Source organism: Arachis hypogaea, chromosome 14, assembly GCF_003086295.3.
Source record: "Arachis hypogaea cultivar Tifrunner chromosome 14, arahy.Tifrunner.gnm2.J5K5, whole genome shotgun sequence".
Classification (NCBI taxonomy): Eukaryota; Viridiplantae; Streptophyta; class Magnoliopsida; order Fabales; family Fabaceae; genus Arachis; species Arachis hypogaea.
The window spans coordinates 18,692,923-18,710,368 of NC_092049.1; the positions used below are offsets into that span (position 1 = coordinate 18,692,923).

The 17,446-nt window shown below is 44.3% G+C and overlaps 2 protein-coding genes and 1 non-coding gene across 3 annotated transcripts; 1 reads left to right on the plus strand and 2 right to left on the minus strand.

Annotated features, from left to right (window-relative positions):
• Positions 1–6,140: 6,140 nt before the first annotated feature.
• On the plus strand, positions 6,141–6,248 carry LOC112745953 (small nucleolar RNA R71). Its single transcript, XR_003173857.1, has one exon. It is a non-coding gene; the product is annotated as a small nucleolar RNA R71 (small nucleolar RNA).
• Positions 6,249–12,786: 6,538 nt separating this feature from the next.
• Positions 12,787–13,311, minus strand: LOC140178516 (uncharacterized). The gene has a single exon (XM_072215686.1). It carries the CDS (start codon positions 13,309–13,311, stop codon positions 12,787–12,789), a length of 525 nt encoding a protein of 174 aa, XP_072071787.1.
• A 1,487-nt stretch (positions 13,312–14,798) lies between these two features.
• Positions 14,799–16,890, minus strand: LOC112742350 (uncharacterized). Its single transcript, XM_025791588.1, has 2 exons — positions 15,717–16,890; positions 14,799–15,616 (listed from the first exon to the last, which is right to left on the minus strand). The coding sequence occupies exons 1-2, from the start codon at positions 16,888–16,890 to the stop codon at positions 14,799–14,801; spliced, it is 1,992 nt and encodes a 663-aa protein (XP_025647373.1).
• Between the last annotated feature and the right edge of the window lie 556 nt (positions 16,891–17,446).

The window sequence follows — 17,446 nt, forward strand, 5'->3', positions numbered from 1 at the left end:
CGCTGAACGCCCAGAACAAGCATGGTTCTGGCGTTCAACGCCAGAAATGGCCAAAAAATGGGCATTGAACGCCCAAAATGGGCACCAACCTGGCGCTGAACGCCCAGAGTTGTGTGCAAGGGCATTTTACATGCCTAATGGGTGCAGGGATGTAAATCCTTGACACCTCCGGATCTGTGGACACCACAGGATCACCTCAAGATCTGTGGACACCACAGGATCATCTCAGGATCTATGAATCCCACAGGATCCCCACCCACCTCACCCTCTCTCTCTCCATTCATGGTCATCCCTTCTGTTTTCCATTCACCACTCACATTCATACACACATCCCTCCATCTCCTCTATATCTTCTTTTTCTTCTTCTTCTATTCTTCTTCTCTTGCTCGAGGGCAAGCAAAGTTCTAAGTTTGGTGTGGTAAAAGCATAAGCTTTTTGTTTTTCCATTACCATTGATGGCACCTAAGACCGGAGAATCCTCTAGAAAAGGGAAAGGGAAGACAAAAGCTTCCACCTCCGAGTCATGGGAGATGGAAAGGTTCATCTCCAAAGCCCATCACTAAGAAAAAGATGGAGCAAGCAAGAGAGCCCATTCATGGAGCTCAAGAGGCATAGGAAGCTCATCACCATGAGATCCCGGAGATGCCTCAAATGCAATTTCCTCCACAAAACTATTGGGAGCAAATCAACACCTCCCTAGGAGAATTAAGTGCCAACATGGGACAACTAAGGGTGGAACATCAAGAGCACTCCATCATCTTTCATGAAATTAAAGAAGATCAAAAAGCAAGGAGGGAGGAGCAACAAAGACAAGAAAGAGACATAGAAGAGCTCAAGGACATCATTGGTTCCTCAAGAAGGAAACGCCACCATCACTAAGGTGGATTCATTCCTTGTTCTTATTTTTTCTGTTTTTCGTTTTCTATGTTATGTGCTTATCTATGTTTGTGTCTTCATTACATGATCATTAGTAGTTAGTAACTATGTCTTAAAGTTATGAATGTCCTATGAATCCATCACCTCTCTTAAATGAAAAATGTTTTAATTCAAAAGAACAAGAAGTACATGAATTTTGAATTTATCCTTGAACTTAGCTTAATTATATTGATGTGGTGACAATGCTTCTTGTTTTCTAAATGTATGCTTGAACAGTGCATATGTCTTTTGAAGTTGTTGTTTAAGAATGTTAAATATGTTGGCTCTTGAAAGAATGATGACTAGGAGACATGTTATTTGATAATCTGAAAAATCATAAAAATGATTCTTGAAGCAAAAAAAGCAGCAAAGAACAAAGCTTGCAGAAAAAAAATAGGCGAAAAAAAAAATAGAAAGAAAAAGAAAAGGCAAGCAGAAAAAGCCAAAAGCTCTTAAAACCAAGAGGCAAGAGCAAAAAGCCAATAACCCTTAAAACTAAGAGGCAAGGGTAAATAAAAAAGGATCCCAAGGCTTTGAGCATCAGTGGATAGGAGGGCCTAAAGGAATAAAATCCTGGCCTAAGCGGCTAAATCAAGCTGTCCCTAACCATGTGCTTGTGGCGTGAAGGTGTCAAGTGAAAACTTGAGACTGAGCGGTTAAAGTCAAGGTCCAAAGCAAAAAAAAGAGTGTGCTTAAGAACCCTGGACACCTCTAATTGGGGACTTTAGCAAAGCTGAGTCACAATCTGAAAAGGTTCACCCAATTATGTGTCTGTGGCATTTATGTATCCGTTGGTAATACTGGAAAACAAAGTGCTTAGGGCCACAGCCAAGACTCATAAAGAAGCTGTGTTCAAGAATCATCATACTGAACTAGAAGAGTCAATAACACCATCTGAACTCTGAGTTCCTATAGAAGCCAATCATTCTGAACTTCAATGGATAGAGTGAGATGCCAAAACTATTCAAGAGGCAAAAAGCTACAAGTCCCGCTCATCTAATTGAAGCTATGTTTTATTGATAGTTTGGAATTCATAGTATATTCTCTTCTTTTTATCCTATTTGATTTTCAGTTGCTTGGGGACAAGCAACAATTTAAGTTTGGTGTTGTGATGAGCGGATAATTTATACGCTTTTTGGCATTGTTTTTAGTAGAATCTAGTTACTTTTATGGATGTTTTCATTAGTTTTTATGTTAAATTCACATTTCTGGACTTTACTATGAGTTTGTGTGTTTTTCTGTGATTTCAGGTATTTTCTGGCTGAAATTGAGGGACTTGAGCAAAAATCAGATTCAGATGTTGAAAAAGGACTGCTGATGCTGTTGGATTCTGACCTCCCTGCACTCAAAATGGATTTTCTGGAGCTACAGAACTCAAAATGGCGCGCTTTCAATTTCGTTGGAAAGTAGACATCCAGGGCTTTCCAGCAATATATAATAGTCCATACTTTGCTCGAGGATAGATGACGTAAACTGGCGTTCAACGCCAGCTCTCTGCCCAATTCTGGAGTTCAGCGCCAGAAATGGATCAAGAACCAGAGTTGAACGCCAGAAATGGATCAAAACCTGGCGTTCAACTCCACAAATGGCCTATGCACGTGGAAAGTTAAAGCTCAGCCCAAGCACACACCAAGTGGGCCCCGGAAGTGGATTTATGCATCAATTACTTACTTCTATAAACCCTAGTAGCTAGTTTATTATAAATAGGACTTTTGACTATTGTATTTTCATCTTTGGATGCCTAGTTCTTTGATCAGAGGGGCTGGCCATCTCGGCCATGGCTGGACCTTTCACTCATGTATTTTCAACGGTAGAGTTTCTGCACTCCATAGATTAAGGTGTGGAGCTCTGCTGTTCCTCAAGGATTAATGCAAAGTACTACTGTTTTCTATTCAATTCAACTTATTTCGCTTCTAAGATATTCATTCGCACTTCAACCTGAATGTGATGAACGTGACAATCATCATCATTCCCTATGAACGCGTGCCTGACAACCACTTCCGTTCTACATTAGATTGAATGAGTATCTCTTAGATCTCTTAATCAGAATCTTCGTGGTGTAAGCTAGAATGATGGCGGCATTCAAGAGAATCCGGAAAGTCTAAACCTTGTCTGTGGTATTCCGAGTAGGATTCAATGATTGAATGACTGTGACGAGCTTCAAACTCGTGAGTGCTGGACGTTAGTGACAGACGCAAAAGGAGGGTGAATCCTATTCCAGCATGATCGAGAACCGACAGATGAATAGTCGTGCCGTGACAGGGTGCGTTGACCATTTTCACTGAGAAGAGGGGATGTAGCCACTGACAACGGTGATGCCCTTGCATAAAGCCAGCCATGGAAAGGAGTAAGACTGATTGGATGAAGATAGCAGGAAAGCAGAGATTCAGAGGAACAAACGCATCTGTATACGCTTATCTGAAATTCTCACCAATGATTTACATAAGTATTTCTATCCCTATTTTCTGTTTAATTATTAATTATATTCGAAAACCCCATTACTATTTTATATCTGCCTGACTGAGATTTACAAGGTGACCATAGCTTGCTTCATACCAACAATCTCCGTGGGATTCGACCATTACTCACGTAAGGTATTACTTGGATGACCCAGTGCACTTGCTGGTTAGTTGTGCGAAGTTGTGAACCATAGTATTGGCATCATGTTTTTGGCGCCATTACCAGGGAAAGAAAGAGCAATGAATTTTACATAATCAAAGTGTAATCACAATTTCTGCGCACCAGAGGGGGTAAATTTCGGCCATATAGGGTGGGTTTGGGTGGGAAATTGGTTTTGAATTTTGAAGGTAGGTGGAGTTTATGAGGTAGGTTTATGGGGAAGAGTAGATGGACGTGAGTGGATGGATGTGAGCGGGAAGAGAGATTGAGGTGATTGGTGAAGAGTTTTGGGGAAGAGTGTTTATTGGGAAGAGAGGATGAATATTGAGAAGAGGGAAGAGAGTGAGTGGTGGTAGGTGGGGATCCTGTGGGGTCCACAGATGCTGAGTTGATCCTGTGGGGTCCACAGATCCTGAGGTGTCAAGAAATTGCATCCCTGCACCAATTAGGCATGTAAAATGCCTTTGCATGCAATTCTGGCGTTTAAACGCCGAATTGATGCTTGTTCTGAGCGTTCAACACCCAGATGCAGCATATTTCTGGCGTTGAACGCCAGCCAGATGCTTGTTTCTGGCGTTCAGTGCTAGCTCTTCTTCACTGTGCATTTCTAGCGTCTGAACGCCAGGATGCTGCTTGTTTCTGGCGTTCAGTGCCAGATCCATGCTCTATTCTGGCGTTGAACGCCAGACAGATGCTCCTTACTGGCGTTTAAACGCCAGTGAGATCCTCCTCCAGGGTGTGATTTTTCTTCTGCTGTTTTTGATTCCGTTTTCAATTTTTATATTTATTTTGTGACTCCACATGATCATGAACCTAATAAAACATGAAAAACAATGAAAATAAAAATTAGATAAATAAAAATTGGGTTGTCTCCCAACAAGCGCTTCTTTAATGTCAATAGCTTGACAGTGGGCTCTCATGGAGCCTCACAAATGTTCAGAGCATTGTTGAGACTCCCCAACACCAAACTTAGAGTTTGGATATGGGAGTTCAACACCAAACTTAGAGTTTGGTTGTGGCCTCCCAACACCAAACTTAGAGTTTGACTGTGGGGGCTCTGGTTGACTCTGTTTTAAGAGAAGCTTACTATGCCTCTTTTCCATGTTTACAGAAGGATGTCCTTGAGTTTTAAACATAAGGGAGTCCTCATTCAATTGAAGGACTAGTTCACCTCTGTTAACATCAATCATAGCTCTTGCTGTGGCTAGGAAGGGTCTTCCAAGGATGATGGATTCATCATCATTCTTCCCAGTATCCAGGACTATGAAATCAGCAGGGATGTAAAGGCCTTCAACCTTTACTAACACGTCCTCTACTTGTCCATAAGCCTGTTTTCTTGAATTGTCTGCCATCTCTAATGAGATTTTAGCAGCTTGCACCCCATAGATTCCCAGTTTCTCTATTACAGAGAGGGGCATGAGGTTTATCCTTGAACCAAGGTCACATAGAGCCTTCTCAAAGGTCATGGTGCCTATGGTACAAGGTATTAGGAACTTTTCAGGATCCTGTTTCTTCTGAGGCAATGTCAGTTGATCCAGATCACTTAGTTCATTAGTGAACAAGGGAGGTTCCTCTTCCCAAGTCTCAATACCAAATAATTTGGCATTTAGCTTCATGATTGCACCAAGGTATTTGGTAACTTGCTCTTCAGTAATATCCTCATTTTCTTCAGAAGATGAATACTCATTAGAGCTCATGAATGGCATAAGGAGGTTCAATGGAATCTCTATGGTCTCTAGATGAGTCTCAGATTCCTTTGGTTCCTCAGAGGGAAGCTCCTTATTGATCACTGGACGTCCTAGGAGGTCTTCCTCCTTGGGATTCACGTCCTCCCCTTCTTCCTTGGATTCGGCCATGATGGTTATATCAATGGCCTTGCACTCTCTTTTTGGATTTTCTTCTGTATTGCTTGGGAGAGTACTAGGAGGGATTTCAGTGATCCTTTTACTCAGCTGGCCCACTTTTCTAATGGAGGACCTTGTTTCATTCATGAAACTCACAGTGGCCTTAGATAGATCAGAGACTAAGTTTGCTAAATTAGATGTATTTTGTTCAGAGTTCTCTGTCTGTTGCTGAGTGGATGATGGAAAAGGTTTACTATTATTAAACCTATTTCTTCCACCATTATTAAAGCCTTGTTGAGGCCTTTGTTGATCCTTCCATGAGAGATTTGGGTGATTTCTCCATGAGGGGTTATAGGTGTTTCCATAAGGTTCACCCATGTAATTCACCTCTGCTATTGTAGGGTTTTCAGGATCATAAGCTTCTTCTTCAGAAGATGCCTCTTGAGTACTGTTGGATGCAGCTTGCATTCCATTCAGACTCTGAGAAATCATATTGACTTGCTGAGTCAATATTTTATTCTGAGCCAATATGGCATTCAGAGTATCAATTTCAAGAACTCCCTTCTTCTGAGGCGTCCCATTACTCACAGGATTCCTCTCAGAAGTGTACATGAATTGGTTATTAGCAACCATGTCAATGAGTTCTTGAGCTTCTGCAGGTGTTTTCTTTAGGTGAATGGATCCACCTGCAGAAGTATCCAATGACATCTTAGCTAATTCAGACAAACCATCATAGAATATATCCAGGATGGTCCATTCTGAAAGCATGTCAGAAGGACACTTTTTGGTCAGTTGCTTGTATCTCTCCCAAGCTTCATAGAGGGATTCACCTTCTTTTTGTCTGAAGGTTTGAACATTCACTCTAAGCTTACTAAGCTTTTGAGGAGGAAAGAACTTGGCTAAGAAAGCCGTGACCAGCTTATCCCAAGAGTTCAGGCTATCTTTGGGTTGAGAGTCCAACCACACTCTAGCTCTGTCTCTCACAGCAAAAGGGAAAAGCATGAGCCTGTAGACTTCAGAATCTACTCCATTAGTCTTAACAGTATCACACATCTGCAAGAATTCAGTTAAGAACTGAAAAGGATCTTCAGATGAAAGTCCATAGAACTTGCAGTTCTGCTGCATCAGAGAAACTAATTGAGGTTTAAGCTCAAAATTGTTTGCTCCAATGGTAGGGATGGAGATGCTTCTTCCATGTAAATTGGAATTAGGTGCAGTGAAGTCACCAAGCATCCTCCTTGCATTATTATTATTTTCGGCTGCCATCTCCTCTTCCTGTTCGAAAATTTCTGAAAGGTGCTTGCTGGATTGTTGTAATTTAGCTTCTCTTAGTTTTCTCTTCAGAGTCCTTTCAGGTTCTGGATCTGCTTCAACAAGAATATTCTTGTCCTTGCTCCTGCTCATATGAAAAAGGAGGGAACAGAAAAATAATAATAATAGGGATCCTTTTTACCACAGTATAGAGGTCCCTGTGTGAGTAGAAGAAAAGAAGAAGAAAAGAATGTAATGTAAGGAAAGAAACACAAGGGTGAGGAGAGCAGAGATGTGAGATGAAGAGAAGTGTTAGTAGATGAATAAATAAATAGAAGGAGATGAGAGAGAAAGAGAATTTTCGAAAATAATTTTTGAAAAAGAGTTAGTGATTTTCGAAAATAGTTTTTGAAAAAGGTTAGTAATTTTCGAAAATTAAAATAATTAATTAATTAAAAAGAAATTTTGAAAAAGAGGAAAGATATTTTCGAAAATTAGAGAGAGAGAGTTAGTTAGGTAGTTTTGAAAAAGATAAGAAACAAACAAAAAGTTAGTTAGTTAGTTGAAACAAATTTGAAAATCAATTTTGAAAAGATAAGAAGATAAGAAGTTAGAAGGGATATTTTAAAATCAAACTTTTGAAAAAGATAAGATTTTTTTTAAAAAAAAAAAGATATGATGGAAAAGATATGATTTTGAAAAAGATAAGATAAAAAGATATTTTTGAAAAGACATGATTGAAATTAGTTTTGAAAAAGATTTGATTTTTAAAATCACAATTAATAACTTGATTCACAAGAAATCACAAAATATGATTCTAGAACTTAAAGTTTGAATCTTTCTTAACAAGTAAGTAACGAACTTGAAATTTTTGAATCAAAACATTAATTGATGATGTTATTTTCGAAAATTATGTGATAAAGATAAGAAAAAGATTTTTGAAATTTTTTTTTTAAAAATTTTCGAAAATAACTAAGAAAAATGAAAAAGATAAAATTTGAAAATTTGATTTGACTCATAGAAAACAACTAGATTTTAAAAATTTTTGAAAAAGTCCACTCAAATTTTCGAATTTTATGAGAGAAAAAGGGAAAGATATTTTTTTGATGTTTGAATTTTTAATGATGAGAGAGAAAAACATGAAAATGATGCAATGCATGAAAATTTTGGATCAAAACAATGAATGCGTGCAAGAATGCTATGAATGTCAAGATGAACACCAAGAACACTTTGAAGATCATGATGAACATCAAGAACATATTTTTTGAAAATTTTATATGCAAAGAAAATATGCAAGACACCAAACTTAGAAATCTTTCATGTTCAGACACCATGAATGCAAGAATGCATATGAAAAACAAGAAAAGATACAAAACAAGAAAACATCAAGATCAAACAAGAAGACTTACCAAGAACAACTTGAAGATCATGAAGAACACTATGAATGCATGAATTTTCGAAAAATGCAAGATGAACATGCAATTGACACTAAACTTATAACATGACACATGACTCAAACAAGAAACACAAAAATATTTTTTTTTATTTTTATGATTTTATTAAATTTTTTTTTGTATTTTTCGAAAATTATTTGTGAAAAAGAAAAATAAGGATTCCAAAATTTTTAATATGAATTCCAGGAATCTTGTACTCTTAGTCTAAAGCTCCAATATGAGGGTTAGACATGGCTTAATAGCCAGTCAAGCTTTAGAAGATATTGATACTTTCCATGTATAGAGCAACTAAGTGTGTGAGAATCAACAAGCTCTTGTGATGATAAGTTGAAACCCCAGTCCAAAAGATTAGACATGGCTTACAGCCAGCCAGGATTCAACAAATCATCATGAAACACTAGAATTCCTTCTTAAAAATTCTGAAGAACATAATAAAAATTTTTGAAAAGAATTTTTTTTTTTCGAAAATAGATGAGAATTTTTTTTGAAAGATTTTTGAAAAATTTTTGAAAATAAAACAAAAAGAAAATTACCTAATCTGAGCAACAAGATGAACCGTCAGTTGTCCAAACTCGAACAATCCCCGGCAAACGGTGCCAAAAACTTGGTGCACGAAATTGTGATCTCAGGCAATGACGCCAAAAACTCTGTACGCACGTCTTAATAAATCATTTTTCATTCACAACTTCGATACAACTAACCAGCAAGTGCACTGGGTCATCCAAGTAATAAACCTTATGTGAGTAAGGGTCGATCCCACGGAGATTGTTGGTATGAAACAAGCTATGGTCATCTTGTAAATCTCAGTCAGGCGGATAATAATTGATTATGGAGTTTTCGAAAATCATAATAAATAAACAGAAAATAAAGATAGAAATACTTATGTATATCATTGGTGAGAATTTCAGATAAACGTATAGAGATGCTTTCGTTCCTCTGAACCTCTGCTTTCCTGCTGTCTTCATCCAATCAATCCTACTCCTTTCCATGGCTGGCTTTATGTAAGGACATCACCGTTGTCAATGGATACTTTTTATCCTCTCTGGAAAATGGTCTGATGCATTGTCACTGCATGGCTAATCGTCTGGAGGCATCACCGTTGTCAATGGCTGCATCCCATCCTCTTGTGAAAATGGTCCAAATGCTCTGTCACAGCACGGCTAATCATCTGAGGTTCTCGATCATACTGGAATAGGATTCACCCTCCTTTTGCGTCTGTCACTACGCCCAGAAATTGCGAGTTTGAAGTTCGTCACAGTCATTCAATCCCAGAGTCCTACTCGGAATACCACAGACAAGGTTTATACTTTCCGGACTCTCATGAATGCCGCCATCAATCTAGCTTATACCACGAAGATTCTGATTAAGAGATCCAAGAGATACTCATTCAATCTAAGGTGGAACGGAAGTGGTTGTCAGGCATACGTTCGTGGGGAATGATGATGATTGTCACGTTCATCACATTCAGGTTGAAGTGCGAATGAATATCTTAGAAGCGGAATAAGTTGAATTGAATAGAAAAACAGTAGTACTTTGTATTAATTCATGAGGAACAGCAGAGCTCCACACCTTAATCTATGGAGTGTAGAAACTCTACCGTTGAAAAATATATAAGTGAAAGGTTCGGGCATGGCCGAGAGGCCAGCCCCCAAAACGTGATCACAGGATCAAAAATACAATCCAGGATGTTCCAAAGATATCTAATACAATAGTAAAAGGTTCTATTTATAATAAACTAGCTACTAGGGTTTACAGAAGTAAGTAATTGATGCATAAATCTACTTCCGGGGCCAACTTGGTGTGTGCTTGGGCTGAGCTTGAATGTTACACGTGCAGAGGCTCTTTCTTGAGTTGAATGCCAGGTTGTAACGTATTTCTGGCGTTCAACTCTGGTTTATGACGTGTTTCTGGCGTTTAACTCCAGACAGCAGCGTAGAACTGGCGTTCAACGCCCTTTTACGTTGTCTAAACACAGCCAAAGTATGGACTATTATATATTGCTGGAAAGCCCTGGATGTCTACTTTCCCACGCAATTGGAAGCGCGCCATTTTGAGTTCTGTAGCTCCAGAAAATCCACTTTGAGTGCAGGGAGGTCAGAATCCAACAGCATCAGCAGTCCTTCTTCAACCTCTGAATTTGATTTTTGCTCAAGTCCCTCAATTTCAGCCAGAAAATACCTGAAATCACAGAAAAATACACAAACTCATAGTAAAGTCCAGAAATGTAAATTTAACATAAAAATTAATGAAAACATCCCTAAAAGTAACTAGATCCTACTAAAAACATACTAAAAACAATGCCAAAAAGCGTATAAATTGTCCGCTCATCAATACCCCTAAGAAGCGGAGGGCATCTGCCAGCCCGGAAGGAACTCTCACCATTATGGAGAGAAATTTTGATGCTACGAATTTCATCGACTCTCAGCTGATCCCTGGGACGGAGGAGCATTTTCTTGGAACCGACCTGGCGGGGCAGGCGAGGTGGATGTACCGGACTTTGCTTCGGGGGGCAGTGATAGCTCGAAAGGCCGAGTTCGAGTTGTCGGGAATGCAGGCTCTCCGAAGGAAACTCAAATCTTCAGGCAAGGCGAACAATGACTTCAAGGTGCAAGTCGAGCTGCTCTAAGGTCAGTTGTCCGAGATGGGGGAGAAGCTCAAGGCTGCTGAGGAGAAAGCGACATCTGCCGGGGAGAAATTAAAGGCTTCCGACGAGACGGTGGCCCGTTTAGCCGAGCGAGAGATGACCTTAGAGAGCCAGCTGAACGCTGCTCAGGGTCGGGTGGCGGCCTTAGAGAAGGAGCGCGACCAAGCCGTTTCGTCGGCTAAGGCTGCTAAAGTCGAGGTCGAAGAGCTTAAGAGGAAGCATAAGGCGACCAAGGAGCAAGGGAAGAACGCAATCTTCATGACCGAGGAGGCTCTGAAGGCCCAGGTGAAGATCGTGGCTCCTGAAATGCAAGATTGGGGTAAGATTGTTGACATGCCTCGGAAATGATTTCTTGTAACTTTGGTTTGGTGTGGATTTGTTGAACATTTCGTTGTGACTTTTTAACTTTATGCTTAATCGGTCGCTTGGTCGACTTATCATTATTATCGTTTATCTTGCTTGGTGTTTTGTTTTCGTTACCGTCTTTTCGGGGCGGACTTATTGCTTGTGTCCGTTTTGCCGTTTGTGTTGGTAACCCGATTGGAACCGTTGTGGTTTTATTTTTGAAACCGTTGTGGTCTTATTATCGCGGCCGTTCGATATGGCTATGGTTCCGTTGGCTTCCCGGGGTGATCAATCCCGGGTTGCCGTTTACGAGCACGATCTCGTGGGGTACGCGTTGGAAGATAATAGAGGGAAGAATTTGGACAAGTAAGAATTAGTCGTTAGCTAGACAAGTTTATGAACACAGTAGGCATTTGATAAAAGTAAATAATTGGGAATTAACATTTGATTAAAGTGAATCTCTACCCAGCTTATCAGGCCGCTTGGTCGGTGCACCCAAACTACGAATAGAACCTCCTCAGGTTACCTGTGTTCCATGTTCTTGGGATCTCTCTGTCGTCGAGTCTTTCCAGCTTGTAGGCGCCTTTGCCGAGCACTTCTTTGATTCTGTAGGGACCTTCCCAATTTGCCGCCAGTTTTCCTTCTCCTGGGGTCGGTAAACCGACGTCGTTGCGTCGCACGACGAGGTCTCTTTCCTCAAAATCCCTCCTGAGGACTTTTGTGTTGTAGCGCAGAGCTATTCTTTGTTTTAGTGCTGTTTCTGACAAGTGGGCCATCTCTCTGGTCTCTTCCACCAGGTCCTTTTCCACTGCTTCGTCTACTCCTGCGAGAAGTAACCGTGGACTCGGTTCGCCAATTTCCACGGGTATCACTGTGTCTCGTACGTTAGGCGAAAGGGGGTTTCCCCGGTGGAGCTTTGCTCGGTTGTCCAATAGGACCAGAGGACCGAAGCGAGCTCGTCGGCCCATGCGCCTTTCTTGTTGTCTAAGCGCTTCTTGAGGCCTAGTAGGATGACTTTGTTTGTGGACTCCACTTGTCCATTCGTCTGGGGATGTTCTACTGAGGAAAACTTTTGTTTTATCCCCAGGCCGGTGAGGAATTCCATGAACTTCTTGTCAGTGAACTGCGTCCCATTATCCGAAATGATGACCTCCGGGATACCGAAACGGGTTATCACCTGTCTCCACATGAACTTCCTGCAATTGGATGGGGATATGCTGGCTAGTGGTTCAGCCTCTATCCATTTGGTATAGTAGTCGATGGCGACTATGAGATATTTAACTTGTCCTGGGCCAACCGGGAAAGGCCCTAAGAGGTCGACTCCCCATTGAGCGAAAGGTCGTGTAGACGTCAGTAGGCTCAGCTCGGAAGTCGGCGCTTTGTGGAAGTTGGCGTTTTCTTGACACTTTACGCATTTTCTGACAAATTCTTTGGAGTCTCTCATCATTGATGGCCAGTAATATCCAGCTCGGATGAGCTTCCTTGCTAGGGCTTTGCCCCCGATGTGGTGGCCGCAGCATCACTCGTGGACTTCTGTAAGTACATAGTCCGTCTGGTCGGGGTGTAAGCACTTCAATAGGGGTTGGCTGAGCCCCTTTCTGAACAGTTGTCCTTGTATGATTGTATATTTGGCAGCCTCCCTTCTCAACGTTTTGGTCGCTTTCTCATCATCAGGCACCTTGCCGTGTTCTAGGAAGTTTGTGATGGGGTCCAGCTAGGAGGGGCTTGACTCCGTCAAATGGAGGGCAACCGTCGGTTCCTTCACCATGCCCTGGATGAGAGACCGGTTGCCCACTCCCGGCTTCGTGCTTGCTAATTTAGATAGGAGGTCTGCCCGTGTGTTCCTTTCTCTTGGAACGTGTTGGACCGTGACCTCTTGAAACTGCCTAGTCAATTCTCTAACCTTTTCCAAATACTTTTGCAGTAGGGGGTCCCTGGCTTGATAGCTTCCGTTTACTTGCGAGGTGACGACTTGTGAATCGCTGCACACTTCCATCCTTGTTACCCCGACTTCTCGGGCTAGGGTTAGTCCACCTAAGAGGGCTTCGTATTCCGCTTGGTTGTTCGACACCGGAAATTCGAACTTGGTCGATTGCTCGTAAATGACTCTCGCCGGGCTCTCTAAGATGACCTCGGCTCCCCCGGACGTCTGGTTGGAGGCCCCGTCTACGTGGAGCCTCCACCGTGTGCCCGTTTCCTCGTGGGGATCACCCGTTACCTCTACCAAGAAATCTGCCATCGCCTGCACCTTGATTGCATGTCAGGGCTCATACTGCAAGTCATATTGGGAGAGCTCGATGGCCCAGGTCATCATCCTTCCAGCCAAATCAGGTTTTTGGAGTACTTGGCGAATTGCTTGGTCCGTTCTCACGACTACACGATGGCCCTGGAAGTACTGCCTTAACCTTCGGGAGGAGGTTAGGAGTGTTAGCGCCAGCTTTTCCAGTTTACTGTACCTCAGCTCTGCTCCTTGTAGAGCTCTGCTTACGAAGTAAATCGGTTGCTGAGCCTTCCCTTCTTCTCGTACGAGTACTGCTGCAAGCGCTTCCTCTGTTACTGCCAGGTAGAGGTAGAGTGGCTCTCCGGCCTTGGGCTTCCTGAGCACCGGAGGTGCTGCTAGGATCTCCTTGAAGTGGTTGAATGCTTCCTCACACGCTGGGGTCCATTCGAATGCTATCCCCTTTTTCATCAGATTAAAGAAGGGCAGAGATTTTGCTGCCGATGCGCCAAGGAAACAGGATAATGCAGTCAGCCTTCCTGCCAATCGTTGGATGTCTTTGATACAACCCGGGCTCTTCATCTGGAGAATTGCTTGGCACTTCTCAGGGTTGGCTTCTACTCCTCTTTGGGTGATCATGAACCCTAAGAACTTCCCAGTCTCCATGGCAAATGCGCATTTGAGCGGGTTGAGCCTCATGCCGTGTTGCCGAAGGGACGCGAACACGCCCCCAGGTCGCTTAGGAGATCGTCGGGCCGTGTGGTTTTCGCAAGGATGTCGTCCACGTAGACTTCTACTGTCTTGCCTTTGAGCTCGCTGAATATCTTGTTCATCAGTCTCTGGTACGTGGCGCCAGCGTTTTTCAGACCAAATGGCATTACCTTGTAGCAATAGATCCCTCCTGGTGTTATGAACGCTGTTTTGTCCTCATCGAGTCGGTGCATCGGTATCTGATTGTACCCAGAGTAGGCGTCCATGAAGCTCAGATACCGGTACCCCGCCGCCACGTCGACGAGCGCGTCAATGTTGGGAAGGGGATAGAAGTCCTTGGGACATGCCTTGTTGAGGTCGGAATAGTCTACACACATTCTCCACCTCCCATTGTGCTTTTTTACCAAGACCACGTTCGACAGCCACGTCGAGTAGTCGAGTTCTCGGATGAACCCTGCTTCAAGGAGGCTGGCCGTCTGCCTGGCCACCTCCTCTGCCCTTTCTTGTGACATCTTCCTCCTCCTCTGTGCCACTAGCTTAGCTTCCGGCTTGACGGCTAGATAGTGTGACATGAGCTGGGGATCTATCCCTAGCATGTCGGCTGGCGTCCAAGCGAAGAGGTCGGCATTGGCTCTGATAATCTCCATCAGAGGTTCCTTTAATTCATGGGGGAGATTTCTATTTATGAATGTGAACTTCTCCTCCCCATCACTGACCCTAAATTTTTCCAAGTCCCCCTCTGGTTCGGGCCTGGGCTTGTCGTCTATTCTGGCATCCAGGTTGGCAAGGAAAACCCCTTATGCTTCTTTAGATTTTTTCCTAAGAGAGAGACTGGCGTGGTCGCAAGCGACTGCCGTTTCTATGTCCCCTCTGATGGATCCCATGGATCTGTCATCAGTAACAAACTTCATTACGAGTAGCTTCGTACTAATTGCTGCCCCAAGGTCGTTGATGGTTTTTCTCCCCAGGATGATGTTGTAGGCTGTGGAATCTCGCAAGACTACAAAATCGGCCATTACTGTCCTTCGCCTCTCCCCTTGTCCCATGGAGGTCGGGAGGGAGATGATTCTGTCCAGCTTGATGAAGTGGTCTCCCAACCCTACCACACCGTGCTGGCGGGTCGCTAGGTCGGCATCACGCAGTCCCAAGGCATCAAAAACGTTGCGAAACATGATGTTCGAGTCCGCCCCTGTATCCACTAGGATCCGTTTGACGAGGCCGGTTTCGACTCTGGCCGTGATGACCATGGGGGGCTTTCTGGTACCTCTTCGAATCATTGGTCCTCGGGGCCGAAGGAGATGGATGGGAGTCCCCGGGAACTTCTCGCGGATGAGGAGGAGACAGCCAGGACTTTGGCGTCTTTCTTTTGTGCCGATCTCGACCTCGGGGCGGAATTCCTCGCTGTTACCACGTTCACCACCGTGAGACCGTGGTCGTCTCCCTCTGGTTCTTGGCGTCGTCTTGTCGCCCGGGATCTGTCCTCGCCTTCGTGATCGCGATTCCGTCTCCTCGGCTCCCTTATGAGGTGAGAGAATTCGGCAAGCTTTCCATCCCTGATTGCTTGCTCCAGGGCATCCTTCAGGTCGAAACAGTCTTGGGTCTTGTGCCCGTATCCCTTGTGATATTCACAGTAAAGGCTTTTGTTTCCCCCCCGTTCTGTCCTTCAGAGGTCGGGGTCTCGACAGTATCCCTTTTTCAGCTATCTGTTGATAAACTTCCGTGATTGGTGCCGTGAGGGGGTGTAGTTGGTGAATTTCCCGACTCGGGGAAATGGCTTTGGCGTCTTACTCGGACCGCCGTCCCTGGCGTGTTCCTTTTGTCTTTCTCCACCCTCATAGTGGCGGGTTTGGCTGTAGGGGGTTGCCGTTTATTGGCAGCCACGACCCGACTGACTTCTTCATCGTTAATATACTCCTTAGCGACGCATTGGATCTCCTGCATCGTCCATACTGGCTTTGTGGTAAGGTGCTTCCTGAAGTCCTCGTTCAGGAGCCCGTTCGTCAAGCACAAGCTCACCACCGAGTCTGTCAACCCGTCGATTTTCAAGCATTTGTCGTTGAAACGATCTAGGTATTTTTTGGTCGGCTCCCCGGCTCTCTGGGTCACCCCCAGCAAATTGATCGGGTGCTTGGCTTTGGCGATCCTGGTCGTGAACTGAGCCAGGAAGGCATGGCTGATGTCTGAGAAGTGGATTACCAAGCCCTGCGGGAGGTTGTTGAACCACCGTATTGCAGGTCCCGCCAAGGTGACCGGAAAAGCGCGGCACCTTACCTCGTCTCCCACTCCTTCTAGGTTCATCCTAGCCTCAAAGGCCGTGAGGTGTTCCAGTGGGTCTTGCATTCCATCGTACCTCATGTCCGTTGGCTTGTCAAAGTGTTTTGGCAGCCGGACCTCGAGTATAGAACGGTGGAATGGGGTTGCTCCCATTATTACGGGTCCCCGTGTTCCCGTCGTTCTTCCCTCGTCGTTCTCCCGACGAGTGTCCTCATCCCCGCGGTTCGTGGTACGCCGCCTCTCACGTCTGGCGTAAATGACCGGGTCATGACGTCTTCTCGCGCGCCCTCTCTCCCCGGTGCTTTCGGACTCAGCTTGGGGGCTAGGCGTGCGTCTGGAGCGACTCCTAGAGTGAGAGCGGGAGTGACTCTGCTCTGGGGTGTGTTGGTCGCGTTCCCTATCTGCTAGCCGGCGTTTCAAGTCTTGCATTCTATGGCGTAGCTCTTGCATTATTCTGGCGTGGTTGTCGCCAGTCCCCCCAAAGGGGCGTCTCTCGTGTGACTGTGTTGCATTCCTCGGAGGCGACCTTGGATGTTGTCGGGTTTCCGTCGCGGCGGCGTCGCCTCCGGGCACGGCCTCGCAGCCTGTCCCAGTTTGGACTAGCACGAAGTCCATGGACGAGTCCCCACAGACGGCGCCAATGTTCGGTTGGTCGGTTACCGGACGGTTCGGGTTGGACTTCTGGGAAGTGGTAGGGGCTCGTCAGGTCGTGGACTGCCGGACAGGTGTATGCGAGGTGCCGAGTACTTCGTGTAAAAGGGGGGTGTCACCTGCAAAGACACTCTGACGCTCTTGTCAGTAAATGTGCAGGCGGAAAGGGGTAGTGTGATATGTGACGTACCTTGGGGAAAGGGTAAATCCTTCCCCTTATATATTGTGTCAGGGATGGGCCCTATAAGGACAAGCCCACTTTCTCTGGGACGTTCTCCCACAGCCGTGAATGAGCTGTCTGGGACGCGCGTCCGGGTTGGTTGCGGGGCGCCTCACCCATGACCGTCCGGGTCAGATGACGCTCGGGTCGGACCGACCCGTGGAGGGTTTGGGCCAGGCCGTAACATTATTAAATAAGTATTGCAGAATATTTAACAAAAAAATTTTAACTTTTAAATATGTAAGGACCGAAATGTTTCTAATTTACCATATTTCTTAGGAAAAACTTTAGAAAACCATA

Coding starts and splice junctions, on each gene's coding strand:
- LOC112742350 (XM_025791588.1), bottom strand. CDS start 16,890: ATGGACTTCGTGCTAGTCCAAACTGGGACAGGCTGCGAGGCCGTGCCC. Junction 15,617..15,716: donor TCACGGCACCAATCACGGAA/GTTTATCAACAG, acceptor GAATATCACAAG/GGATACGGGCACAAGACCCA.
- LOC140178516 (XM_072215686.1), bottom strand. CDS start 13,311: ATGGCAGATTTCTTGGTAGAGGTAACGGGTGATCCCCACGAGGAAACG.